Source organism: Denticeps clupeoides, chromosome 3, assembly GCF_900700375.1.
Source record: "Denticeps clupeoides chromosome 3, fDenClu1.1, whole genome shotgun sequence".
Taxonomy (NCBI): Eukaryota; Metazoa; Chordata; class Actinopteri; order Clupeiformes; family Denticipitidae; genus Denticeps; species Denticeps clupeoides.
Window position 1 is genome coordinate 24094510 of NC_041709.1, and position 25612 is coordinate 24120121.

Sequence of the window (25612 nt, forward strand, 5' to 3'; positions counted from 1 at the left end):
AGAACATTTTGCATCCTGTATCGCACACTTGTATCTCAGGGTATCGAAACTGCCAGTTTTGCGTACAGCTGCACACAGGTCAGACCTGTTGGGTCACATTGTCTGGCTAACTGGCACGTAAACCGGGACTTCCCAAAAGGGACCAGTGACTTAAATTAGTTAAAATAGCACGAGAGACACTCGCAAGGATAAATCTGGACTTTCACAGATTTTTTTCTGTACAGTTCATACATTTACATTTACAGCATTTATCAGACGCCCTTATCCAGAGCGACTTACAATCAGTAGTTACAGGGAGTCTCCCCAGGGCAGTTCACCTAAAGCTTCTTTTAGACTCGGATTTTTAAATCTTACCAAGAAGCCACTAATAAAAACAAACCAAATTTCGGGCTAGGGAAAAGGAATGGAGGTGTTGAATCATAATCCCAACAGAACTTAAAACCATTTAACAACAGGAAACGAACAGAAAAAAATCGGAAAGTATAATTTTACATTGGCAGAGTCTGCTATGGGAATAACTAGAAGTGAAAGCTGTAGTTCTGTACTGTTTATTAGTGTTTATTAGTGTCCATCTTATTTGGCCAACTGGTGCTTTTGTGAGGGTAAAATACTGTGAATTTTATGGTGAACCAGTACAAACAGCAACATTTGTCACTCTGCACCTTCATTACTAATTTCACAGATTTTTAGCACTGTCTATATTCTTTGTTGTGTACATGTTTTTTTTGCTGTTACTCTTGTTACACCTGCACTGCTTGTCTTGCACTGCCTGTGTCCAATATTTGCATTTTGGTTTGTTGATGTTACACATCTGCACTTTATGTCAGTACGTAACTTTGTTTAAATATTAGATGGAGCACCGGGATCCAGAGAAACGTTGTTTCGTGTCACTATGTACTGCTAACACGTACAGTGGGTACAGAAAGTATTCAGACCCCCTTACATTTTTCACTCTTTGTTATATTGCATTTGCTAACATCATTTTCCCCTCATTAATGTACACACAGCACCTCATATTGACAGAAACAACAGAATTGTTGACATTTTTGCAGATTTAGTAACAAAGAAAAACTGATGTTCATAATATCACAAGTATTCAGACCCTTTGCTCAGTATTTAGTAGAAGCAGCCTTTTGATGTAATACAGTCATGAGTCTTTTTGGGAAAGATGCAACAAGTTTTTCACATCTGGATTTGGGGATCCTCTGCCATTCCTCCTTGCAGATCCTCTCCAGTTCTGGCAGGTTGGATAGTGAAAGTTGGTGGACGGCCATTTTTAGGTCTCTCCAGAGATGCTTAATTGGGTTTAAGTCAGGGCTCTGGCTGGGCCATTCAAGAACAGTCACTGAGTTGTTTTCAAGCCACTCCTTCGTACTTTTAGCTGCGCATTTAGGGACATTGTCTTGTTGGAAGGTAAACTTTCAGCCCAGTCTGAGCACTCTGGAGAATGTTTTCATCCAAGATATCCTTGTAGTTGGCCGCATTCATCTTTCTCTCGATTTCAACCAGTCATCCCGCCCCTGCACCTGCAAAACACTCCCACAGCATGATGCTGCCACCACCATGCTTCACTGTTGGGACTGTATTGGACAGGTGATAAACAGCGCCTGGTTTTCTCCAAACATACCGCTAAAAAAATTAAGGCCAAAAAGTTCTTAGTCTCATCAGACCAGAGAATCTTATTTCTCACCATCTTGGAGTCCATTGGGTGTTTTTTTTTTTTTTTTTTTGCAAACTCCATGCGGGTTTTCATGTGACTTGCAATGAGGAGAGGCTTCCGTGGGGACACTCTGCCATAAAGCCCTGACTGGTGGAGGGCTGCAGTGATGGTTGACTTTCTACAACTTTCTCCCATCTCCCGACTGCATCTCTAGAGCTCAGCCAGAGTGATCTTTGGGTTCTCCTTTTACCTCTCTCTCCAAGGCTCTTCTCCCCGATAGCTCAGTTTGGCCAGACAGCCAGCTCTAGAGGCAGGGTTCTGGTCGTCCCAAAGGTCTTACAATGTAAGGATTACGGAGGTCAGTCTGCTCTGAGGAACCATAAGTGCAACAGAATATTTTTTTGTAACTGTACAGATCTGTGCCTTGGCACAATTCTGTCTCTGAGCTCTTCAGGCTCACAATTATCATTTACTCTGACATGCATTGTGAGCTGTAAGGTCTTATATAGACAAGTCCAATCAGTATAATCAAACCCAGCTGGACTTAAATGAAGGTGTAGAACCATCTCAAGGATGATCAGAAGAAATGGACAGAACCAGAGTAAAATATATAAGTGTCACAGCAAAGGGTCTGAATACTTATGACCAAATGATATCAGTTTTTCTTTGTTAATAAATCTGCAAAAACAATTATGTTTTTTTCTGTCAATGTGTGTACATTAATGAGGAAAAAATTTACTTAAATAATTTTAGCAAAATGGCTGCAATACAACAAAAAGTGAAATATAAAAGAGGGTCTGAATACTTCCTGTACCAACTGTATATGGCTGAAATGACAATAAAGCTCAATAAAGCAGTCTGGAACTTTAACTAATTTCACTGGGTAGTAAAGTCACTCACCAATTGCAGCCCTACAACCTACAAAAAACCCAAACAAACATTAATTTCCGCTAAATACATTTCTCAACAGCACAAGAATATGTAATCCCGAGATAAAGGAAACATTTTTTTAGTTAATATATTTCTGACTAACGCTTCAGGACATTTTGCTTTTTAATTAATTTTCATTTGTTTTTTTGTTTTTTTAATAAAGTCCTTGGTCTTGATTAACATTTAATACTGGGGGCTCAAATGTTTGATGCATGAGACCACAGAAAAAGAACAATAAAAATAGATACTCACGGAAGAAGTCTTTCTTTGACAGGTTCTTCGCACAAAGGACTGTAAGAGAAAGGCAATAAAGAAGAAAGGTTTTAAACATTAGAAGAGGTTTTTTGTACATGTATAAAATCAGTGAAATCAGAACAGGGAAAAATTTGTGGGAGTATGGGACATTACACAATATGGGGTAAACTACCATTAGTGTAAACTGATGTATGTCTCTCGGGACAAAAGCGTCAATGTAAATATAAATATGGGTAATTTTAGGCAAATGATGTTTTAGGCTAAATTGACAAATCAAAATATGAATTAATATGAATAAATTCTTAATTTTAATTATTAACCAAACACTCAACACACAGAAGCAGTTGGTGTCAAAAAGATACTTAGACATTTAAAAATGTCACCCATGTGTTTAAGGAACTCTCAAGCCTTGATTTCATATCTAACCCTGCATTTCAAAAACAGAAAATATGGTGATTATAATTTATTTATTTTAAACTGTTGATTCTGGCTATTAGCTCATGGAAATCAGAAATCCAATATATCAAATTATTAGGAAATTATCTGAACTTCTGCACAAGGATCAACAATGCAGTCAGTAATAGGGTGGGACTAACTGGTTGAATTCTGAACTCCGTTGCCTAACCCACCCACCCCTCACACAAATGCACAGTTGCATGTACGAAAATAAGGTGGCTGATGTCCATTGCATGTTAATTCATTCAGTGAACCAGTACACATTATCGGAGCATTATCGGCCTGGCACAGGGTCCGGTCTCCTGTTTCTGGGAGTACAGGCATATGCTTGGTCGGATAATCGCCAGGAGTGGAAAAGGAGCCACAGGCAGCTGCCCTGGAGGACAGTTCGGACACACAAGCCACTATGACTTTTGATTAATGTGTACAGATCTAAGCAGGGTTCTACAGTCATATACAAATCAGCCACAATCTATGGAGAATGGTAAACAAGGCCCAGGATTCCACCCTGATGTGCCCGTCTTACGTGGGTCTGTACATGGGCAGTAATTTTGGAGCATTTGAAGAGTGAGAGAGCAATGGCCGAAGCAAAGTCGGAGGGGCCTGCAGGGGCCTATTACTAGTGCACTGCTGAAGGAATCTCCAGACGGCTTCCAGACTCCAGCGGGAGATTTAAGAGCTTTTCCTACAGACCTTGGCATTCATGACAGGGCACCACATTGGTGGTGTTCTTGGAAAGTCCCGAACTTAAAGCAAAAAAGGAACAATCAAAAAGGCAGCAGAGACGCAAATGGAGAGAAAAACTAATTCTGCAATCGTGTGCAGGTCAAGGATGAACGCTAGTGTCTGTAGTACACAAATTACCATTACAAAAGCTTTTAATTAAAATGTATAAACTAAGAGCTGGGTCCAAATCTCTATTACTTTTAAAGCAAAATTTGTCACGTTAATAATACTGAGGTTTCAACGCCAATTGTCGTAGTCATGCATAGAGATCAACAGTCTCTGGTTAATGGCTCTGGTAAGTAACATCACGGAGGCTGGAGGAAGAGTCGTGCCCAGAAAAACAGGATAAATTTCACCTGGCTGCATCAGCGCAAGTGCGCGATGGTTAGTGTTGTTGCCTTTTTCATAATGAAGACTGAGTTGCATATTATTTACATTGAGTACCATGAACCATTTAACTCAATAGAAAGTCTCTAGTAAAAGGTACAAGCAACTGGAAACAGTAATTACAATATTTTGCTGAAGTGAATGGTCATTGTGAAACACTGCAGCACAGTGGCGACAACAATTTATGTGTCCTCTGTATTTAACCCTCACCTTGGTGAGCAGTGGGCAGCCATGAAAGGCGCCCGGGGAGCAGTGTGGGGACGGAACCTCAGGGGTACCTTGGTGATTTAGGATTTCAAAAAATGCAACCTTCCGATTACAGGTCCACTTCCTGTGCTCGCTGTCCTTCACATTGACAAACACTTAATTTTCCCTTTTTTTCCCCCCACTTTTGACAAGACAGTAACTCACCATCATCTCTTGTGGCATAACGAGAATGGCAGTTGCAGAATACATAAAAATTTCTGTTTCATTTTTAAGAGATGATAACTATCCTATCTTTGTCTGGTATCATGCTGTTTAGGAGTGATGTCAGACTGGACACAGGCAAGCCATTCCTCCCACTGCCAGGAAAAAGAGGGGCTCTGCCTTCCACGTCCCACCTAATCAGTCACAACTGTGGAATGTGTGGCAACTGCAGTCACAGTTTTCCGAAGCTCCCTCTCACTGCATTGCTAATGATTTACAAGAAGCGAGGAGCAGGTGACTAGTCACTTTCCACTCCCACAAAACCCGGGGGACAAGGGCCATTCCTGTCATGGAGGCACACTGATTTGAAGCTACACCCAGATTCAGCAAACTGGGTGAAAACGGGCGTCAAGGTGCAGCTTTGGCCTGGACAACACAACACTTCCAACTTTACTCTGGAGCCACGGCTGGGGCCTGTAAAACACAATGACTGCCAAGGCTTTGTCAGGAAAAACGGCCGGCTAGGGGCCCGGTGGACTGAGTCTGGCCCCATCAGCCAGCTGGGTGCTCCAGACCAGGAGCACCCATCCAGACCAAGAAACAGACAGACAGCAGGTCCAGGAGCATGAAAGGAACCAAAAATGAAACGCGTGGCTGAGGGCCAAATTGTGCTTGTCTTGGCCAAGGAATTTACAGGAGGTGGTCAGAAAGCAATTCAGAATTAAAAGTTAAACACTAACGAATCAGCATCAGGGTGCAGCACGGGTGAAATGCGGAGAATGTTTAAAAAAAAAAAAAAAAAAAAAAAAAAATCCAACTTGACATTTACAACTCATCTGCGTTTACACCACTTTAACACAGAGAAAGTCACTCGAAGGCCTCGCCTATAGAAACACTGAGGATTTGCGAAACAAAGCATTCCACTGCCAGTATGTACGCCAGGCCACTTGGTGACTGCAACCACAACGGAAAGAGGCTTGCTTTCTTCACATGACATTTCAAAATCAAAATAAATGTTTATTGGCCCCGTAGGTCATTTCACACTGGCCATTGGTGTCTCTCCAGCAACATAATTCAAATTAAGACACAACACATTCTGTTGGTCACTGGTCGTCAAGGCTTTTACTGTATTACAGGCATTTTTCAAGCCTGCCTCAGTGTTTATCCTGAACTAAACAATAAGCCTTTTAAGAAGGAAGAAACTACACAAATCTTGGCCAGATGAAACATGCACTGGATTACAGGAGGGAGTGGGGGAAAATCTGATTATGATGTTAAAATTGAGGACTGGACAGGAGTAAAAACACTCCAGTCTACATTCTTGATCCCAAGGACATAACAGATGGCGACGGAAACTTGGGCATCTTCAGAGAAATCGGTGCCTGGCATGCTCAACTCTGGGTGACCTGGGGAAGGAGGGGGCAGAGTCACCGCACCCCCTCCTACTGAGACAGCCAGACATGACCCCCACTTGCCTTAACACTAGTCTCTCGCTGCAAGGGGACAAGCGACTTCCCCTGTTCAACACACACCTGCTGCATTATAAATGTAACAGCTGAACCTCTGCCCACTGGTCTGTGCACCGGAGCTCAGTGCAAATAATGTTTATTTTATTAATATATTAGTAAGAAACATGGTGAAAATCCAAGATCAAAAATGCTTGGTAAACACAGCACTGCACAGAGCACACAGACACACACAAAAAAAGATAGCTTGTGTAAATAAATCATTCAACACTAATGACAATTTATTGCAGAATGAAAAGTTTGAGATATTTTGTAATGAAAACCACACTGGCATTTCTTATTGACCCAGGTTCAATAAGAAAAAAAGATTTACAATTAATGTTGTAAAAAAAATAATTCTCAGATACTAAATCGATAGTGCCAGTTCACGGAAATCTTCGGCAGACTACAACCATTTTCAACAGACATTGCAGCGTGCAGCCCCTCCTCCGGCTTTTACATCTACTTAATTGATTTATTCATTCATTTATTTTTGTAGTGTGTTTATATTGTGTTTGGGAGACTCCCAGAACTAGGGCTACATGGTATGAACAGTAAGAAAAATTTACATTTGGCCAAAGGGAGAGATTTTGGTTATATAGTCCTAATGCAGAAGTATCCGCTCCTCCTGAAAATTACAAATTCGCATCACCTTCCCAAAACCACGCCTACTTGCAGCACGAGTCAATATTTTTGGGCACGACAGGGTTTCCGCAGATCTTTAAAAAGGTCCTAAGTTCTAGTTTGCTTAAAACTTACATAGAATTAAAAATAATTATTAAATCTAGAGTTCAAAGGTCTTAGAACTGCAGACTCAATAAGTCACTATGATTTTACAAATCACAAAATAAAATCTTGGAACCATGGAGGGACTGCATGATACAATATGAGCAAGCATTGTGTTGTTTGAATATTTTTAATGTAAACTCAGAAAATCCTAAAATTTTATATAAATCACTCGCATCATAAATTAATTGTAGAATTGCCCAGATATTATTTTATTTGATATATGGTTGTTATATGTTGATGCATCTGTAAAATGTTTATTATACAACATGCCAAGTGCCTTTGCTATGGACACGCAACCCTTTCAATAAACATTTATATTTAAATTTATTTACCAAATTATACACCACAATGTATAGCGTCTACTATCCATGGTTTCATTTATACTGCACAGAACTTGTCTGGCAGCTGAGTGTCTCCATTTAAAAGTACACAATCATTGCTCAATATCATGTCCAGGGGTTGTCCTTTGTAAATAGAGCTAATACTGGAATTACGTCCTTGGTCTGATGAGACCAAATTAAACTGTCCCTGTAACTACTGTCGCTCTGGATAAATGCGTCTGATAAATGCCGTAAATGTCTAACAGCCACCAGCTCGGTGATTTAGTCATGGCAACCTGTGAAGCTGTAGTTAACTCCATGCCCAAGAGAGTTAAAACACTGCTGGAAAATAATAATGGCCACACAAAATGGGGTGGGACTGTGGAGAAATAAATTGTGGAACCAAACACAGAAGTCTGGAGGTTCAAATAAACCATTACAACCTCCTCCTATCATTGACTGCTTTAATTCTACAGAACACTAATTATATTCTGCAATCAGAACCATAAGCTTCTCTCATGTAGTAGAACCCTGCCTGTTCAGCAAGGTTCTCAATGGAACGGAAATTTAAGAAGAAAGCAGGAGACTTTAAGTAGCTCTGCTATGACAGCTCAACACAGACAGAGGGTACAATGTTAGACACTGTTCTCAGTATCTGCGTTTCAGGGAACAGCAGTTGGTTAAATGGCTCATCACCATGGACACGCTGCCAGCACTGGTACCAACGTCCTTCATCAAACACTGGGCTCCCAATGAAAGTAAAACTACTAATGCAAATCTGCTCTTAAATCAGACTCCAAACCCCTTCTGACATGAGATGTGGGACCAGTGAAGGACAATGCCGTCCCTAGCAGGCATCTCCTCACCCTCACAGCACCCCTACAGGTTCTCAAGGCCCAAAGGCCATGCCAGATGCCACCATAAATGGAGAAGGTGATAAAATATGCATTTAGTGCCACATGCATATCTGCATTTCATTTCCATTAGTCTTATTTACAGTACAAACAGGCCACACACAGCTACTTTTCTGCTGCACTATAAAAACATCAGATAAAATTGGACCATTTTATGGAATGATAAGGGTTGCCTTTCACTGCTGTATACATGAATATATATGTGAGTACAGTAAAGAAATCACAAAGAGCAAAATAAAAAAACGTGATGCCTGAAGTGACCCTGAACAGTTTAATTATTAATTTCACATTACATGCTTAATGCAGCAAAACGTCTTGCTCTATCTGCACACCTCTCTCATTTTGGGATTATCTCTAGTTCAGGTCAATCCTAGGTGAGATTTTGCAAAGACAAGGACTGAAGAAAGAACAGGAAATGTCTATTTTGGATAAAATGTATGTTCACAGAAGATCTGGACGTTGATTCTGCCTCCTCAAAACTTCGTACCCTACAGACCTCCACCAGTAAAGTGATTTGTGGTCCTCCAGTAAACACCTAGCCGTACGTAAGCACAAGTCTGGTAAACACTATGTCGGGCAGGACATTATACGGGAAACACACAGGGATTCTGTTTCTCAATCTGTTAGGCCTTTAACAGACTTCACTTTAGTTCCCAGTGCACCCAGTATATAGCATCTGTTTCACTGCCTCAGCATGCACTTTTGCACTGAATTAAAATGCATTTATAAAAACACCATTACATGCAGTGATAAATGCACTGGCCCCCTCTCTCATTCACCAACAGGCTTCAGCAAACAGATCATCAGACTGAGATGATGATCAAGTTCAAGCCCTTAAAACACTTTTAGTTTAGATTTAATTTTTATTTTATTTATCACTTTCTGCCCAGTGAAGCACAGACACATTCAGTAAGTTACCTTGTATTTGGTGCACCTAAGAAAAAAGTTAGGTGCACCAGTGCAGGGCACACACAGCTACTTTCCTGCATCAGATCAAATTGGACCATCTTATGGAATGATAAGGGTTGCCTTTCACTGCTGTATACATGAATATATATGTGAGTACAGTAAAGAAATCACAAAGAGCAAAATAAAAAAATGTGATGCCTGAAGTGACCCTGAACAGTTTAATTATTAATTTACATTACATGCTTAATGCAGCAATCGCTCAGGATGAGGGCGTCTGATAAATGCTGTAAATGCTGTAAATGTAAGTTAGTCTAGAGCCCTGAGATGTTTCAAACTGGAGCTACACTAAGCATGGAGCTTGTTTGCTCAAAGGAATCCTCGGGATTTACATAAATAGATAAAACAGGAAAGAGGCATGGTCTTTAATGGGTCCATGAAGAATTTAAAATGGGAGTCACACAACTTTCTCACTCTGGGTGAATTAAGCCTGCGCCCCTCAATACGTGTCATGCACGAAAAATATATCTTTAAATATCATGTTTCTGTTTATGTAATTCCTGAGATCGTCTTGGACCTTGTACTCCCCAACGAGACTAGCGTGTAGCGCTGCGCTTAGATCTAAAATAGTGTCAGAGTGTTGGGTTCAGTTGGACCAGACCCTAAACAGATCGGACCCCAGCCAGTTAACCAGTGCAAGGTCCAAGTAAAGTCCACGTGGGAACAGAACTTGTAATTTTCAGGAAAAAAAAAAAAAAAAAAAAACGCCCTGGCCACCGAGAAGTCACTACCCGCAGCCTGTCGACACGGGACGCCTCACCCGACACACGCAGCGAAAACCGGTCACTCGGCCCCGCCCTGTTTAGACTCCTGTTTCACTTCACAGCATTGTTCCCTCTTAAAACAACAGGGCTTCCTTTTCCCCCTCGGCAGACCCACTCCTCCCTGTAAGTGAACTGTCCCAGGTAATCAAATCCCAGCACTCATCTCACATCCCTTTCCCTCATCCTCACAAAATGTCCAGAACGCCAATTAGGCGACTGACTAAAGTGGCCGGAGGTGGAGAACATGCATAGCAGCCGAACGCCATTATGTGAGAAACATGCACATGCAAAATAACCGGGTGGGCAACCAACACAGAGGAGGATAAGACCAAGGAAGCCGGTCTTATCTCCATTTCCATGCAACACAAACATTTCATACAAGCAGCACAACTCCAGTGGCATCTTAAATCTCGCTAATCTTGCGTGACCTGGAAACTTCAGCAGTCTGAATTTTCATTTGTGGCACTCAGCCCATACAGAGACGATGATTCATTTCCCATCTGGCAGTGGGTCGCGAGGGGGGGACGAGGAACGAGGCTCGCCCTGGGAAAAGGATGTGCTACTTTCTAAACCCCTGTTTCTTTTAGTTTAACACAAGCTGGGCGAAGCGTGAGAACGTCACGCAACCGAGTAACCAATCACAGGTCAGCGAACAGTTAATTAACGTCTAGCCAATTACCCTAAACGTTTTTTTCTGTATCTTAAAAATCACACTATGATTATAGTTGTGATTCCAAAGACTGCCGTAATTGAGCTGTATTGTCATTGCAGCTACATACAGGTTACTACATATAACATTCAGATATTGTGATTATGTGTTATGTGGAGTTCTTGAAAACCAACAGCATCGTGACTATCGTCTTGCAGGTCACCATGTGACTCCCGCCCCTAACAGTGTGGGAAACACTGATTTGTATCTTTGTACCAGCCTTATGTGACATATCCTACCCCACTGAAAACCAAAGGTCGAAGTGTTTTAAAGAGTGATGGTAAAAATTAAGAAAACGTCGTCTTGCTGAGGACGAAAACAATGTTGAAATTGACAGGAACCCTCAGCTGCTCAAAAAGTTGTCAATACCGCAGAGCACAAACACTAGGAGACCAGGGAACCAACACAAACACTTGCGTTGTGAACTAAAGATGAGAAAGGGTGAACAGCGAGCGAGCGAGAGAGAGAGAGAGAACCATGTTTATCTGCTAATCTACAATTTGCAGAAATTAAGAGGGGAAAAAAGGAAGGAAGGAAAGGCCTCTCAGGGTCCCACCATCTGTCTGCTGCTCTGTCTGCATCTGTCTGTCTATCTGTGGTTGAGGCCGGCGGCGGTCTGGTTCGCCGCCGCAAACTGGGAGCCGAGAGGCAGGAAGCGAGACTCGAAGCGAGAAAGATAACCGCGACAAGCGGTGGCGGCACGCCGTCTGCGCACCGTCTGGGCCAGATCCGGAACGGCCAGACCTGCTGCTGTCATGGAGACGCATGGGTTCGAGGCAGGTCGCAGGTCATGCCGTGTGTCAAGGAGGACAAGTATGATTTATGAGGAGACATTTAAACGATTTCTACTGCGGTCCACCATAGTTGCTGAGGGGCAAATTCCCAACAGCCATGTGCAACCGGCCTGCCGCTTCATATATACAAAAATGCTTCCCCTAAATATCAAGCATCAACTGTTAACCAACCAAGATAACCCGCCCTGCACACTTAAAAACAGAAGATGCTCACGGACGACATGGCGCGTGGTTCCTCTGCACAACCAGGATAAACTGAAACGGCCAGAACTGGTGTCTTTGTTTATATTGCTGAGTGGGTGGAAGAGGAGATTTTCCAAACTTTTCATAATGCAGTGGTGAACGAGCATGTAAATGGTGTCTTTCAATCTGAAATATTTACATTTCTGCAAAGCTGAAACGATTTTGCAATGCTTGTAATTACCTTTTCACCACAACCGCAGGGTTTAAGCTGTGGGCCTTATTAGATCTGTAATGACCTCAACATCCACACACCGCTGGCTGTCTAGACAGTATTTTGTGTTCAGTGAGGCTCAATCATCACAGTCCAGACATTTGCGTGACTCAGCATGAATGCACCTGAGTGACTGGAGCACTTGTACACAAGGGAAAGAGACAGCAAGAGAGAGAGAGAGAGAGGGAGGGGATTAAAGAGATTAAAGATGCAACTACACCTGCACAACATGATGCTCAGGACAAAAACCAGGCCCTAATCCACCTGTTATCCCAGTCCGTTTGCAAAATAAACCTCTGTAATTTCTGTTTAATCCCAAACAGGGCCAAGTCAACAACAGCGGGTGGGTGGGGTTCCACATGAGCGCCGCCCACCAACACGCCAGAGTCATGTCAACAATCAGGATGGTTTATTTCGTTCTCGCCCAGCTTCTGTTAATCAATGACATTATCACCACACACAGGTTTCTAACACAAGATTGGTCACTCACCCTTTCCAAACTATAAAACAGTTAAATATCTCCCACGGTCTTGAACCTTCGTCGTACGGAATGATATAAAAAGTGACGTGTATTATTTGATCTACAAATTTAGAGCGCCGATGCTGGCTACACCATGGATGTAATTTGTTGTTGGTGGGTGTGTGTGGAGTCACCTTGGGATACTGCTAAATGATCAACTGAGCATGAAACAAGAGCTTCTAGCAATCTGGAGAGGCTGGCTGTTCCTCGCTGAGGTGTTCTGCATTCTTAGGATTCCTCCTGCAGTCCCACTTCAAGACCATCATGTCTTGGATTTAAGGGTATAATATGCAGTGAGAAAATATTAATACCCTTCTGCAAAGAAGCACAGTAAAATAAGTAATCACTAGGAATGGACGATTCAGATAATGTCATGATTCGATTTCGATTCTTGGGTTCGTGATTCGATTCAAAACGATTCTCAATTAAAAAAGGATCTCGATTCAAAAACGTTCATTATTTTTTATTTTCCATCAGTCTAATACGAAATATAGCCCTGAGATAATAGTTGAATTCACATTACAAAAATAGAAACTGCAAACCTTCAACTTAAATTGACAGTAGATTAAATAAAACCAAATAATAGCTGCTATATTTGGTTGTAAAGTTCCATTATCAGAATAAATAAAAAAAATGCTACATTTCGCTGTAAAGTGTTGTAACAAGTGTAACATCCGAACATTTTCATTTTGCCTAAACCGTTTCCATTTCAGCACACAACAGCTTTTAATCTGTGACAACTACAGTCCAACTAACAACAGATGTAGTGTTTCCAAAATATTTGACTTTACTTTACAAAGCTTGAATATGACATGACATTTATCAATCTCTTTCTTGCCATCGATGTTGCAGAATCCAAAATGTGCCCAAACATTTTCTTTTCCATTGCATTTTCCATGGCGCATCAATCCATTGCTCGCGGCGTGCACACCCCCACTTTCTTCTTATTCGCACCGAGGATTACTATCTGAGCAGAAACTTTACTTTAGTTAGCATACAAAGCGACTTACAAGAGGAACCAGCATAACGCCATCTATAGGATTGGCAAACTCATTTCCGGAAAAAAAATTCAACTTGCGCAGTTACAAAATGTGAAATATGAATTGATTTCTTTGCACACCCCTAGTAATCACATATCGAGGCTCATATAGAACAAAACACATGGTCAGCGATGGCGAAGAGGCTGTTAGTCCCGAATCCGGACAACTTGCCTGGCCAGTTCCACGCAAACTCTCCAAACTCTTTTTCATACAAAAAGAAGAATGAATATTGTTCTTGGCGTGAAATGCACATATTATTTACATATAAATGGGTACAAAAGCAAACAGCTCTGTTGTGTGGGGCCAAAGAGCGGCCGCATACTCGTTAGTCAGTAAGCAAATAGCGAGTGTTACACAGAACTTTAACTCAAACCAAAGATATTCAGCGTTAACACGCAAGAACAGACAGACACAGAGAGAGACCGACAGACAGAGAGACCGACAGACAGAGAGACAGACCGACAGACCGACAGAGAGACAGACCGACAGAGAGACAGACCGACAGAGAGACAGACCGACAGAGAGAGCGAGACCGACAGAGAGACAGACCGACAGAGAGAGCGAGACCGACAGAGAGACAGACCGACAGAGAGAGCGAGACCGACAGAGAGAGCGAGACCGGCAGAGAGAGCGAGACCGGCAGAGAGAGCGAGACCGGCAGAGAGAGCGAGACCGGCAGAGAGAGCGAGACCGGCAGAGAGAGCGAGACCGGCAGACAGAGAGACAGACCGACAGAGAGACAGACCGACAGAGAGACAGACCGACAGAGAGACAGACCGACAGAGAGACAGACCGACAGAGAGACAGACCGACAGAGAGACAGACCGACAGAGAGAGCGAGACCGACAGAGAGAGCGAGACCGACAGAGAGAGCGAGACCGACAGAGAGAGCGAGACCGACAGAGAGAGCGAGACCGACAGAGAGAGCGAGACCGACAGAGAGAGCGAGACCGACAGAGAGAGCGAGACCGACAGAGAGAGCGAGACCGACAGAGAGAGCGAGACCGGCAGACAGAGAGACAGACCGACAGAGAGACAGACCGACAGAGAGACAGACCGACAGAGAGACAGACCGACAGAGAGACAGACCGACAGAGAGCGAGACCGACAGAGAGAGCGAGACCGACAGAGAGAGCGAGACCGACAGAGAGAGCGAGACCGACAGAGAGAGCGAGACCGACAGAGAGAGCGAGACCGACAGAGAGAGCGAGACCGACAGAGAGAGCGAGACCGGCAGACAGAGAGACAGACCGACAGAGAGACAGACCGACAGAGAGACAGACCGACAGACAGAGAGAGACGACAGAGAGACAGACCGGACAGAGGAGACCCAGACCGACAGAGAGACAGACCGACAGACAGGAGAGACCGACAGACAGAGAGGACAGATCACGACAGAGAGACAGGACCGACCAAAGAAGAGACAGACCTACAGAGAGACAGACCAGACAGAGAGACAGACCGGAACAGAGAGACAGACCGACAGAGAGAGCGAGACCGACACAGAGAGAGCGAGACCGACAGAGAGAGCGAGACCGACAGAGAGAGCGAGACCGGCAGACAGAGAGACAGACAGACAGACAGAGAGACCGACAGACAGAGAGACCGACAGACAGAGAGACAGACCGACAGAGAGACAGACCGACAGAGAGACAGACCGACAGAGAGACCAAGACCGACAGACAGAGAGACCGACAGACAGAGAGACCGACAGACAGAGAGACCGACAGACAGAGAGACAGACCGACAGAGAGAGCGAGACCGACAGAGAGAGCGAGACCGACAGAGAGAGCGAGACCGACAGAGAGAGCGAGACCGACAGAGAGAGCGAGACCGACAGAGAGAGCGAGACCGGCAGACAGAGAGACCGGCAGACAGAGAGACAGACAGACAGAGAGACAGACAGACAGAGAGACAGACCGACAGAGAGACAGACAGACAGAGAGACAGACCGACAGAGAGACAGACCGACAGACAGAGAGACCGACAGACAGAGAGACAGACCGACAGAGAGACAGACCGACAGAGAGACAGACCGACAGAGAGACAGACCGACAGAGAGACAGACCGACAGAGAGACAGACCGACAGAGAGAGCGAGACCGACAGAGAGAGCGAGACCGGCAGACAGAGAGAGCGAGACCGGCAGACAGAGAGAGCGAGACCGGCAGACAGAGAGACAGACCGACAGAGAGACAGACCGACAGAGAGACAGACCGACAGAGAGACAGACCGACAGACAGAGAGACCGACAGACAGAGAGACCGACAGACAGAGAGACAGACCGACAGAGAGACAGACCGACAGAGAGACAGACCGACAGACAGAGAGACCGACAGACAGAGAGACAGACCGACAGAGAGACAGACCGACAGAGAGACAGACCGACAGAGAGACAGACCGACAGAGAGAGCGAGACCGACAGAGAGAGCGAGACCGACAGAGAGAGCGAGACCGACAGAGAGAGCGAGACCGACAGAGAGAGCGAGACCGGCAGACAGAGAGACAGACAGACAGAGAGACAGACCGACAGACCGACAGAGAGACAGACCGACAGACAGAGAGACCGACAGACAGAGAGACAGACCGACAGAGAGACAGACCGACAGAGAGACAGACCGACAGAGAGACAGACCGACAGAGAGACCAAGACCGGCAGACAGAGAGACCGGCAGACAGAGAGACCGGCAGACAGAGAGACCGGCAGACAGAGAGACCGGCAGACAGAGAGACAGACCGACAGAGAGACAGACCGACAGAGAGAGAGAGAGAGAGACCATCAAAGAGAGACCGACAGACAGAGAGAGAGATACAGAGAGACCGACAGACAGAGAGAGAGAGACAGACCGACAGAGAGACAGACCGACAGAGAGACCGACAGACAGAGAGACCGAGACCGGCAGACAGAGACAGACCGACAGAGAGACAGACCGACAGAGAGACCGAGACCGGCAGACAGAGAGACAGACCGACAGAGAGACAGACAGACAGAGAGACCGACAGAGAGACAGACAGACAGAGAGACCGACAGACAGAGAGACCGACAGACAGAGAGACAGACCGACAGAGAGACAGACCGACAGACCGACAGAGAGACAGACCGACAGACCGACAGAGAGACAGACCGACAGAGAGACAGACCGACAGACAGAGAGACCGACAGACAGAGAGACAGACCGACAGACAGAGAGAGAGAGACCGAGACCGGCAGACAGAGAGAGAGAGAGAGACCGAGACCGGCAGACAGAGAGAGAGAGCGACCGACAGAGAGAGCGACCGACAGAGAGAGACCATCAAAGAGAGACCGACAGACAGAGAGAGAGAGACAGATAGAGAGACCGACAGAGAAAGAGACAGAGAGAGAGAGCGACAGACAGAGAGCGAGGGAGAGCGACAGACAGAGAGCGAGGGAGAGCGACAGACAGAGAGAGAGAGAGAGCAAGAGAGAGCGACAGACAGAGAGAGAGAGAGAGAGAGCAAGAGAGAGCGACAGACAGAGAGAGAAAGAGACAGAGAGAGACCGGCAGACAGAGAGAGAAAGAGACAGAGAGAGACCGGCAGACAGAGAGAGAAAGAGACAGAGAGAGACCGGCAGACAGAGAGAGAAAGAGACAGAGAGAGACCGGCAGACAGAGAGAGAAAGAGACAGAGAGAGACCGGCAGACAGAGAGAGAAAGAGACAGAGAGAGACCGGCAGACAGAGAGAGAAAGAGACAGAGAGAGACCGGCAGACAGAGAGAGAGAGAGAGACCTACACAGACAGAGAGAAAAAGAGACCGACACCGACTGACCAAAAGACAGACAGACGGAGAAAGATACCAAGATACAGAGACCGACAGACAGAGACACTAGTTCTTAGTTGTATTGAAATCCAAGCTGGAATTACAGCGCAGAAAGAGTCATAGAACAAGATGTTGTAAAAAGTGTCCAGTTGTTTTAAACCTTGATGGCAACTGATCCCCACGGGGACTTATGGAAGAAACGGAGATATTAAGGTATAAAACGCAAGCGTTTTGCAACTGCAGAGTACAAAAACGTAAAATTATTTCTAATTTGTTATTACTGTTGTTATAAAAGAAAAAAGTTTGTCCGACGAAATTTAAATGGAAAATTGTACAAAAGCAACAAAAATACATGAAGACTGGGAATCTTCACAGACATACATGAAGTAAAAGACAGAAAGAGGCCGGCGAATCTGAGAGAAGTACTGTGAGCGGAGCTTAGCTTAGCCTGCTAGCCGCAGCGGGGATTTCGCTTCTCGCTGTTCGTACCTGTCAGGCGCAGCTTCACCGGCCCGTTCCGCCTCACTCCCGGGTTCGACATGTCCCGCTGGGTGCCGCTCTGCTGTGCGTCTGCGTAAACGGTGCGCATTAAAAGCCCGACCCTTCCCTCCGGCTCCCGACTCACGGAGAACGGGGAGCAATGGAGTCACGGCATGGCTGAGGCGGCGGCGACGGATGTGCGCCGTTCGAGCTCCAACTCCTCAAAGACCGGGATAATGTGTTTTTAAAAAAATAATAATTTATAAGAAGAGGGATAAACGCCAGTGGCAGTAGGCTCGGTAGCGCGAGTTTAAAAATAAAAAGAACCAGAATATCCCAGTCGGGACGAACCTCCGTCCGAACTCGGCGGCGGCGGCGTGCAGGAACTGCGGTCTGCGCTTTTTTTTTTCTTATTGTTGTTGGAGGAGACGCGAAGTTGTGAGAGCGGCTTCTCCTCCTCCTCCTCCTCCTCCTCCTCCTCCTCTTCTCCACCTCCACCACCCGCAGCGCCGCCGACCCCACACGGTCTACTGCAGCTGCGGCTCCCTGGCGACACCCAGCGGCCGAGCAGCGCGGCGACATGTCCACTTACAGTGGAGGACAACTGGGGTCAAGCACTGAAACCATTCTTATAATTATCATTACTAATAATAATAATCATCACCGCTTAGTCCTGTTACGCAGGGCGCGCACACACAAGGAAGGGAACCTGTAATCAGAAGGTTGCGGGTTCAAATCCCAAACCACCGTCCCCACATGCTTTCTTGGCTGCCCACTGCTCACTAAAGGTAATGGGTTCAATGCAGAGTTCACTTTTTGTTGTGTCACCGTGTGCTGTGCTGACTTCATTTTCTTTCCTTCACTCACATCTACAGACGATTCAGAGTCGCCAATCCGCCTAGTGTTCTGCCTTTGGACGGCAGAAGGAAACCGGACAACCTGGAGGCGACCAAGCTCTTCTTTGGTGAAAAAGAGTGCTATATAAATGTACATTTAAGGCATTTGGCAGACGCCCTTATGAACTTACAACGTGCTTTCAAGTTACCATCGATGAAGTGATCAGTTCTGGTTCATTAGGACCCCAACTATGAATACAATCTTTTTATTCACTCTGTTGTAGATTCTGTACATAAGTCAGACAATAAGAAAGTTACAAGTTAATCGAAATATTCTCTAAATAGGAAGGTCTTGAGCTGCCGTTTGCAAATATTCAGTGACTGAGCTGTTCTGACCTCAAGGGGAAGTTCATTCCACCACCGAGGGGCCAAGACAGAGAAGTCTAGATGAGAGTCTTCCTTTTACCTTCAGAGATGGAGGGACCAGGCGAGCAGTACTGGAGGCTCGGAGTATACGAGGTGCAGTGTGAGGTGTAATAAGGGCTGTGAGGTAGGATGGTGCTACTCCATGTTTGGCTTTGTAGGCCAGCATCAGAAGTTTGAACCTGATGCGTGCAGCTACTGGGAGCCAGTGGAGGGATCGTAGCAGAGGGGTGGTGTGGGAGAATTTGGGAAGGTTGAAGATCAATCGTGCTGCTGCATTTTGTATGAGTTGAAGAGGTCGGATGGTACATAGAGGTAGACCAGCTAGAAGGGAGTTGCAGTAGTCCAGTCGTGAGATTACTAAGGACTGAACGTAGCTGGGTGGCCTGTGTTGACAGATAAGGGTGGATTCGTCTGATATTGTTGAGAAGGATATATCCACCTCTATGAAAATAATTTAAATCTTGTTTTAGTTTGCTGCTTGTATTTTTTTTTTACTTTATTGTGTATGCCATCTTCCCAACTGATGTTAGAACTACGTGTAAAACTGTAGTTCTAAAAAAAAATGTATGTCAGTCGGCAGCCTGTCTGGCATGTTGGTTTTCATCACATGCTGACACAACACAATATCCCTTTTCAAATTCACTTGCTCTTATGTCACTTTACAATACCTGTTATTGATTACCTCCTGGGTATTTTTAATATTATATTGCACTATTACTACAGATCTGTTTTAATTTCCTCTTTTTGTTATGAGCATGTTTTTTTTAGGACAAATGAAAAGACCCAAAAGGCACAATGACTTCATTATTTCTATGTTGCATATTAACTGATACCCTGTTTTTATATTAAAATTTATTTATAAATGGCTATTAAAATACATTCATATTTATATACATTATTGCTTTGTGACTGCTACATAAATGTGGTATTACAAACACAGCATTAAAATGTAAGAGTTTTAAAAGTTGAAAGTGCTTTCTGCAGTTTCAGCGATGTGGAAGGCGTACCCGGCGTCCGTGGTCATCTGAGGAGCAACACAGTGGTCCTCTTCTTCCTAAAAGATGAAGAGAGAAAAAAATATCCCATAAGCGGCGCTGCTGATGCTGATGCTATGAAATTTGCTTTCCGTGCCAAGTGGCCGCACCTCTCCCGAGAAGTGATTCTCAATTAATTTGTGGGCAGCGTTGTAGACCATCTCGTTCTCGTGGCTCTGAAGGGCTTCGATTCGGTCCAGGCCTCCACACTCTTCGATTGCAACGCACAGCTTGTCCGTATCTCCAATCCGCTCTGCGGCCTGTGGGCATCAAGACATCAACATGTGAGATACAGCACACCCTGCCGAGCAGCGAGACACGCAGACGTACCATGAAGATGTTGGAAATGGCATCCAGGATAACCAGGATGGTCTTGCTGTCTTTTGCGGTGAGCAGGTTGAGTAAAGGCACCAGGACGTTGCAGCGAACGAGGTAGACCACCTGCTCAATCGTCCCCCCGCTGGTGTAGTTGTTTATTGCCCACACCGCCTCCTTCTGAGTCCTGTAATCGCCCTGGGATGAAAAGGTAGCCAGACAGGTTCTGGTGTCACGGGGCGTGATTAATATGAAGGTGAAAATGTTCGGGGGAACATGTTCAGGGGAAAGCAGAGATCTGGTCACTGGTAACTTAGCGCCACTATGCTATCAACTTAAAAGTCAACATAAGCAAATCATTAAACTCTCATTTTTGCAAACAACTGTTTACTCAGCCAAGAGGCGTCAGATATTAAGACGCTACTCCAATTGAACAAACTGATTAACAGCTCTGGTGGGGGTGGCGGAGGGTGGTAGTAGCCTAGTGGGTAACACACTCGCCTATGAACCAGGTTCAAACCCCACTTACTACCATTGTGTCCCTGAGCAAGACACTAAACCCTGAGTTAAATGCTGTAAATGTAAATGATGGCAGGCATATACACACACACAGCTGTAAGGATGGACATCATGGGAGCGAGCATGCCTTTTGTGTTGCATAACAGCTGATTGCAGGGGGAGGTGTGTCATTCCTGTGTGGATGGTTGTGCGTCTTTCGCACCTCGGCACCTCGGAAGGCTTCTGAGTCTTTCTCTCCCCCTCTTTTTCTCTTCTCCCTCTTTACTCTTTCTTCTCATTTTTATTTTCTCTGTAACCTTGGTACCTTTTTACATTCAATATTCACATGTAACTACAATAATTATTTACAGGTGTTAATAAATTAGAAACTGTTCATTTTTAACCTCTATTGTGCCATGCCTCTTTCTGCATCAAATTTACATTTACATTTACTTATCCAGAGCGACTTACAATCAGTAGTTACAGGGACAGTCCACCCTGGAACAATTTAGGGTTAAGTGTCTTGCTCAGGGACACAATGGTAGTAAGGGGGAGTTTTTCTACATACTCTGTTCTCTCTCACACCACATGGTCTTTTTTACACAGCATTTGTGATATTTAGCGACAAAAAAACACGTTGCATTGAAATGTTATAATGTTCCCTTTTTATTATTTATTTTCCAAAGCTACAGGGAGCCACAGGCTGCAGACCCCTGATGTAGCCAGTAGGGTCATTAGATAATACAGTAATTAAAAAATGACCCAACACATCCTCTCTTCCTGTTATGTGTGAAAAGCTCTTCACTCTTTTAAAATTACTTTAGCTAATTTCTCTTTGGTGTGTTTCTTTGTTACATCTATATTGTGTTTTATTTTAACGATTGCCTTGATAGGTTTCGTATCATCAGAACCGGAGACACCCTTCTCCTGGTCACAAAGTGGCGTCTTCTCAGGTGGCACTGAAGACATAACAACCAGTATAACGATACCAGGGTTCCCAGATACCTGCAACTCATACTAGTTGGAGATACTCACCATCTGCATAACCTCCACCAGCAGAGGCACCAGCCCAGCATCGATGACCTCCTGGATTTGTGCGCTCTTCCCGGCGGTGATGTTGGACAGGGTCCAGGCTGCTTCCTTCTGGATGTTGCCCTTGTGGTGCCGCAGCAGCGGCGGGAACACGACCAGGGCTCCGGCGTTCAGCACACTCTGGGTCTGCTCATCTGTCCCCGTGACTATATTCCCCACGGCCCTCAGGGACGGTGTCTGAAATCCAGCTTCGTTCATGAGGCACTGCTGGAGGAGCGCTAATGCTAAACTAGAGTGAGCGTTGGTAAAGTAATAATAAAGGTGCCGTACCACTATGGATGTCTCTCCACAGCCAAGCAGCTGCACGAGTGGCGGTACCAGACCAGCCTGCACCACCACCTCGATGCGCTCATTGGGCCCGTCTGTCAGGTAGGACATGGCCCAGCATGCGTCGGCCAGGACCTCCCTGTCGTGGTGGTGAAGTAACCGGAGGAGCACGGGGAGTATCTGCTTGACGGCCACCAGCGGAGGAGCTGGATTCTTGCTCCGGCACAGGTTGGAGAGGGTCCAGGTCACGTTCCTCAGATATCCCGACTACAAAGTATTGAAACATTTCAGAGTTTTTAAAGCACCAGGTACTATCCACTAATTCTGACAAAGGTGAAAAAACACAAAAACGAAGGGTCACACTGATCCAAGCTGAAGTAAAAAAAAACCTGAAACTACACTGGAGTGGTGGTGTGCTCCACAATGTCTTTATAATGCTTTAATTACCAGTGTTAAAAAGAACAAACCCTGAGGACAGTTGTATGGTCCCCGAAGGGTCACACTGGAAAACAAATGATGTTAATATTCATTATGTGTTACATTGTGCACACATTTGATATCCTCAGCAAAAAGCCTATTTTAAACCTGAGCTGCTGTCCCTGTAAGACCTGTGACGAGTGTGACACTTACAGAAAAGACAGACAGGTCAGGGAGAGTCAGGGCAGACAACAGGGCATCAATGGCTCCATGTTTGATCACTTTGTCCCTATACGTGGCACCGTCACCTGAAACAAAGCAGAATTCCAATGGAGCCAGCTCACAAAGCAGTGTACGGAATTCTGTGACTAATCACATTTATAATACATTATTACAGAGTCTTTCTTTTGCATACTATACCATTAGTCACATATAAAACCATTTGGACATATTTTACTGTTTTCTATTGTTTAGAACACAGCAAATGACTTTACTGAATTTGCATAGCCCTAATTTGATTCTATTTACATGTGGCTGCAATATTATTCAATGCAACCACACTCACCAGCAATGTTGCCGAGCGCCCAGACAGCCTGCTCGCTGACGTGCTGGTGCGGCGAAGACACGAGCCGTACGAAGGCAGGGATGGCGCCGCCCTCCACCACTGCCCTGGTCTGTGCAGAGGTACCTGACGCGATGTTGGTGAGGGCCCAGGCTGCCTCGAACTGGATAGGTGGACATTCAGACAGCGCGAGGAAGCCGACGAATTTAGGGATGAGTCCTGCTTCAATGACGTGGTCAATGGGCGGGAGCCTTTCGCATGACAGCAGCTTCCTGCGAATCAAAGCGATTCAACATGCAATGGCATTCTGCAGAAAAGTTCACTTCATTTTGAACAATATTCAAATAATTTAAAATGGACATATAAGACCTTAGGACCAAACTATTGAAGCCATCCAGGGGCCTACAGAGGGGCCCCAACAGAGCCCCAACCGTCCATACACACTGCTCCCCCCATGGCTGCTCAATGCTCACAAAGGGTGATGGGTTAAAAGCAGTGGACACATTTCGTTGTGTGCACCGTGTGCTGTGCTGCAGTGTATCACAATGACAATCACTTCACTTTAAACATGGCATACCCTCTGTGGTCCTAATGGGTGTCCCTTCTGTGTAGTGCCACATAATGTGTGCCTAAAGGGGTATGCATAAATAAAAATCGGTGGTAACAACTAATGGGCGGAGACCAAGTAACGAAAAACTGAATGTAAGATATGTTAAGTCAGCGTTTTCAGGCTAGGGGAACTCGTATTAATGTTACATTTTCTCACAATTGGGCCAAATTTCTCATAATGGAGAAATGGAGCTAAATTCTCATAATGGGGGACCTTTTAAGAGCTCTTTCAGACCAAATATTTTCTAAACATGAAGATTTGATCCACAATATCAGGAAATTGTTTGTTGAACCTGATCAAACAGGCCACTTTTCCCCGCAGCGTGAAACTAGGTGTCAGCACAAGTGACGGTCACCCTCCGTAATCCTGCGTGGAAGTCGCGTACCTGGCCGCCTGGGTGGCTTGCAGCTGATGATGGAGGCTTTGGCTATTTATGCCACCGACAATCTCCTCCACGCTCCAATACTGCGAGATTAGCCGCTGTGGGGACAGGGAGGGTAATGATATGAGCAATCTGCAGTAATTTGCAGCTTCTCAGTTACGATGCGCGTCTAAGTGTCAGAGGCGCATGCGCAAACGGACGTGAAATGTGGTTCCTGATGTAAGCTCGTTATTCTGAAAAAAAATGTCAGATAAAAGTTCGTTCTCTTTCGTGGCTATCGTGGTTCCGGGAGGGTTACGAGGACCCGTTCTCACGGGACCAAAAGGTGTCGCCACACAGGTCACCTGCGCATTCTGGTTCATTTCCCGCGCCGGAGAAGCCGCTTCTGATTGGCTGCTCTCGCTGGTGACGTTTCTCTTCTTCAGAATCTGCTCGTCTTTCTTCGCCTTGCGAAGTTCCACGGCCATTTCGACCCTGAACCGCCTCAGCTCCTTCGAACGCGTAGAAGTAATTTAAACAGAGAGGCGGAGAAGTAAAAGAACCAGAAATGGCGTAAAATCCACCTACGTGGGCGTCCTTCCCCTTGTTCTTAAACCGGCAGATGCGCGCGGACATCGTCACCGCAGTCTACAGGAGCAAAAATTGAAATCGATAAAAAATAATTACGTGAATAAAAAGTATAAGTTGCGGTCGCACGCAACATAAAGCCGCACAACTGTCATTGAGGGAATATTTCCGGTAAGCCTGTCGAACATACACGCGGTCTCATGGAGATTCCCGTCAAACATCGGGGATCCTTGACAAATTTCTACAAATTCTGTTTCCCAAAGTAAAAAAAAAAATTGGCAACGCAGAGCGTCGTTTAGAACGTAGCGGAAGATTCAATAATAAATTCTCCGAACGTGAGGCGCACTTACCAGTTCCTCGGCGTCGTGACGTATCGAAATAGGCCACGCCCCGGGTTCTCCGGGTTTCTGCCTCGGTCCGATTGGTCGCCGACACATGACGTCATGGCGACTGGCCTCATTTCAGGCAAGCGAAGTAGAAGCTAAATATTCGCAGAGCTGTGACACGCTGATCGCTGCTTGCGCGTTTTACGTTTTATTTACGATATGTCGACAAAACGACACTATGCGGCGGCCGGAACCAACTACTTATGGCACTTCCGCGGCCGAGGCGCAGGGCAGACCCAGTGGCCTAATGGATAAGGCATCAGCCTCCGGAGCTGGGGATTGTGGGTTCGAGTCCCATCTGGGTCGTGTTCGTAAATTGCTTTTTTTTACACGACACGTGCCCTGCTCAGCGACATAAAGAA

General features: G+C 45.3%; 2 protein-coding genes and 1 non-coding gene across 6 annotated transcripts in view; 1 reads left to right on the forward strand and 2 right to left on the reverse strand.

Annotated features, from left to right (window-relative positions):
* Nucleotides 1–18314, reverse strand: part of LOC114785532 (E3 ubiquitin-protein ligase SMURF2-like) — a 44829-nt gene extending 26515 nt beyond the window's left edge. For 2 of the 4 annotated variants that reach the window (XM_028971841.1, XM_028971840.1), the window contains exons 1-3: nt 17868–18314; nt 2843–2881; nt 2561–2578 (exon numbers count right to left, since the gene is read on the reverse strand). In XM_028971841.1, the coding sequence (XP_028827674.1) occupies nt 2561–2578; nt 2843–2881; nt 17868–17967 (157 nt within the window). In that variant the 5' untranslated portion in view covers nt 17968–18314. The remainder of the gene's footprint in view (nt 1–2560; nt 2579–2842; nt 2882–17867) is intronic. The other 2 variants (XM_028971843.1, XM_028971842.1) reach the window with 1 other exon arrangement.
* A 1629-nt stretch (nt 18315–19943) lies between these two features.
* LOC114785566 (importin subunit alpha-1-like) lies at nt 19944–25199 on the reverse strand. The gene is made up of 11 exons (XM_028971930.1): nt 25055–25199; nt 24865–24924; nt 24642–24788; nt 24301–24395; nt 23309–23577; nt 22957–23051; nt 22330–22593; nt 22003–22236; nt 20485–20667; nt 20265–20414; nt 19944–20174 (listed from the first exon to the last, which is right to left on the reverse strand). The coding sequence occupies exons 1-11, from the start codon at nt 25064–25066 to the stop codon at nt 20079–20081; spliced, it is 1605 nt and encodes a 534-aa protein (XP_028827763.1). The 5' UTR covers nt 25067–25199; the 3' UTR covers nt 19944–20078.
* A 284-nt stretch (nt 25200–25483) lies between these two features.
* trnar-ccg (transfer RNA arginine (anticodon CCG)) lies at nt 25484–25556 on the forward strand. The gene has a single exon. It is a non-coding gene; the product is annotated as a tRNA-Arg (tRNA).
* Nucleotides 25557–25612: the final 56 nt, after the last annotated feature.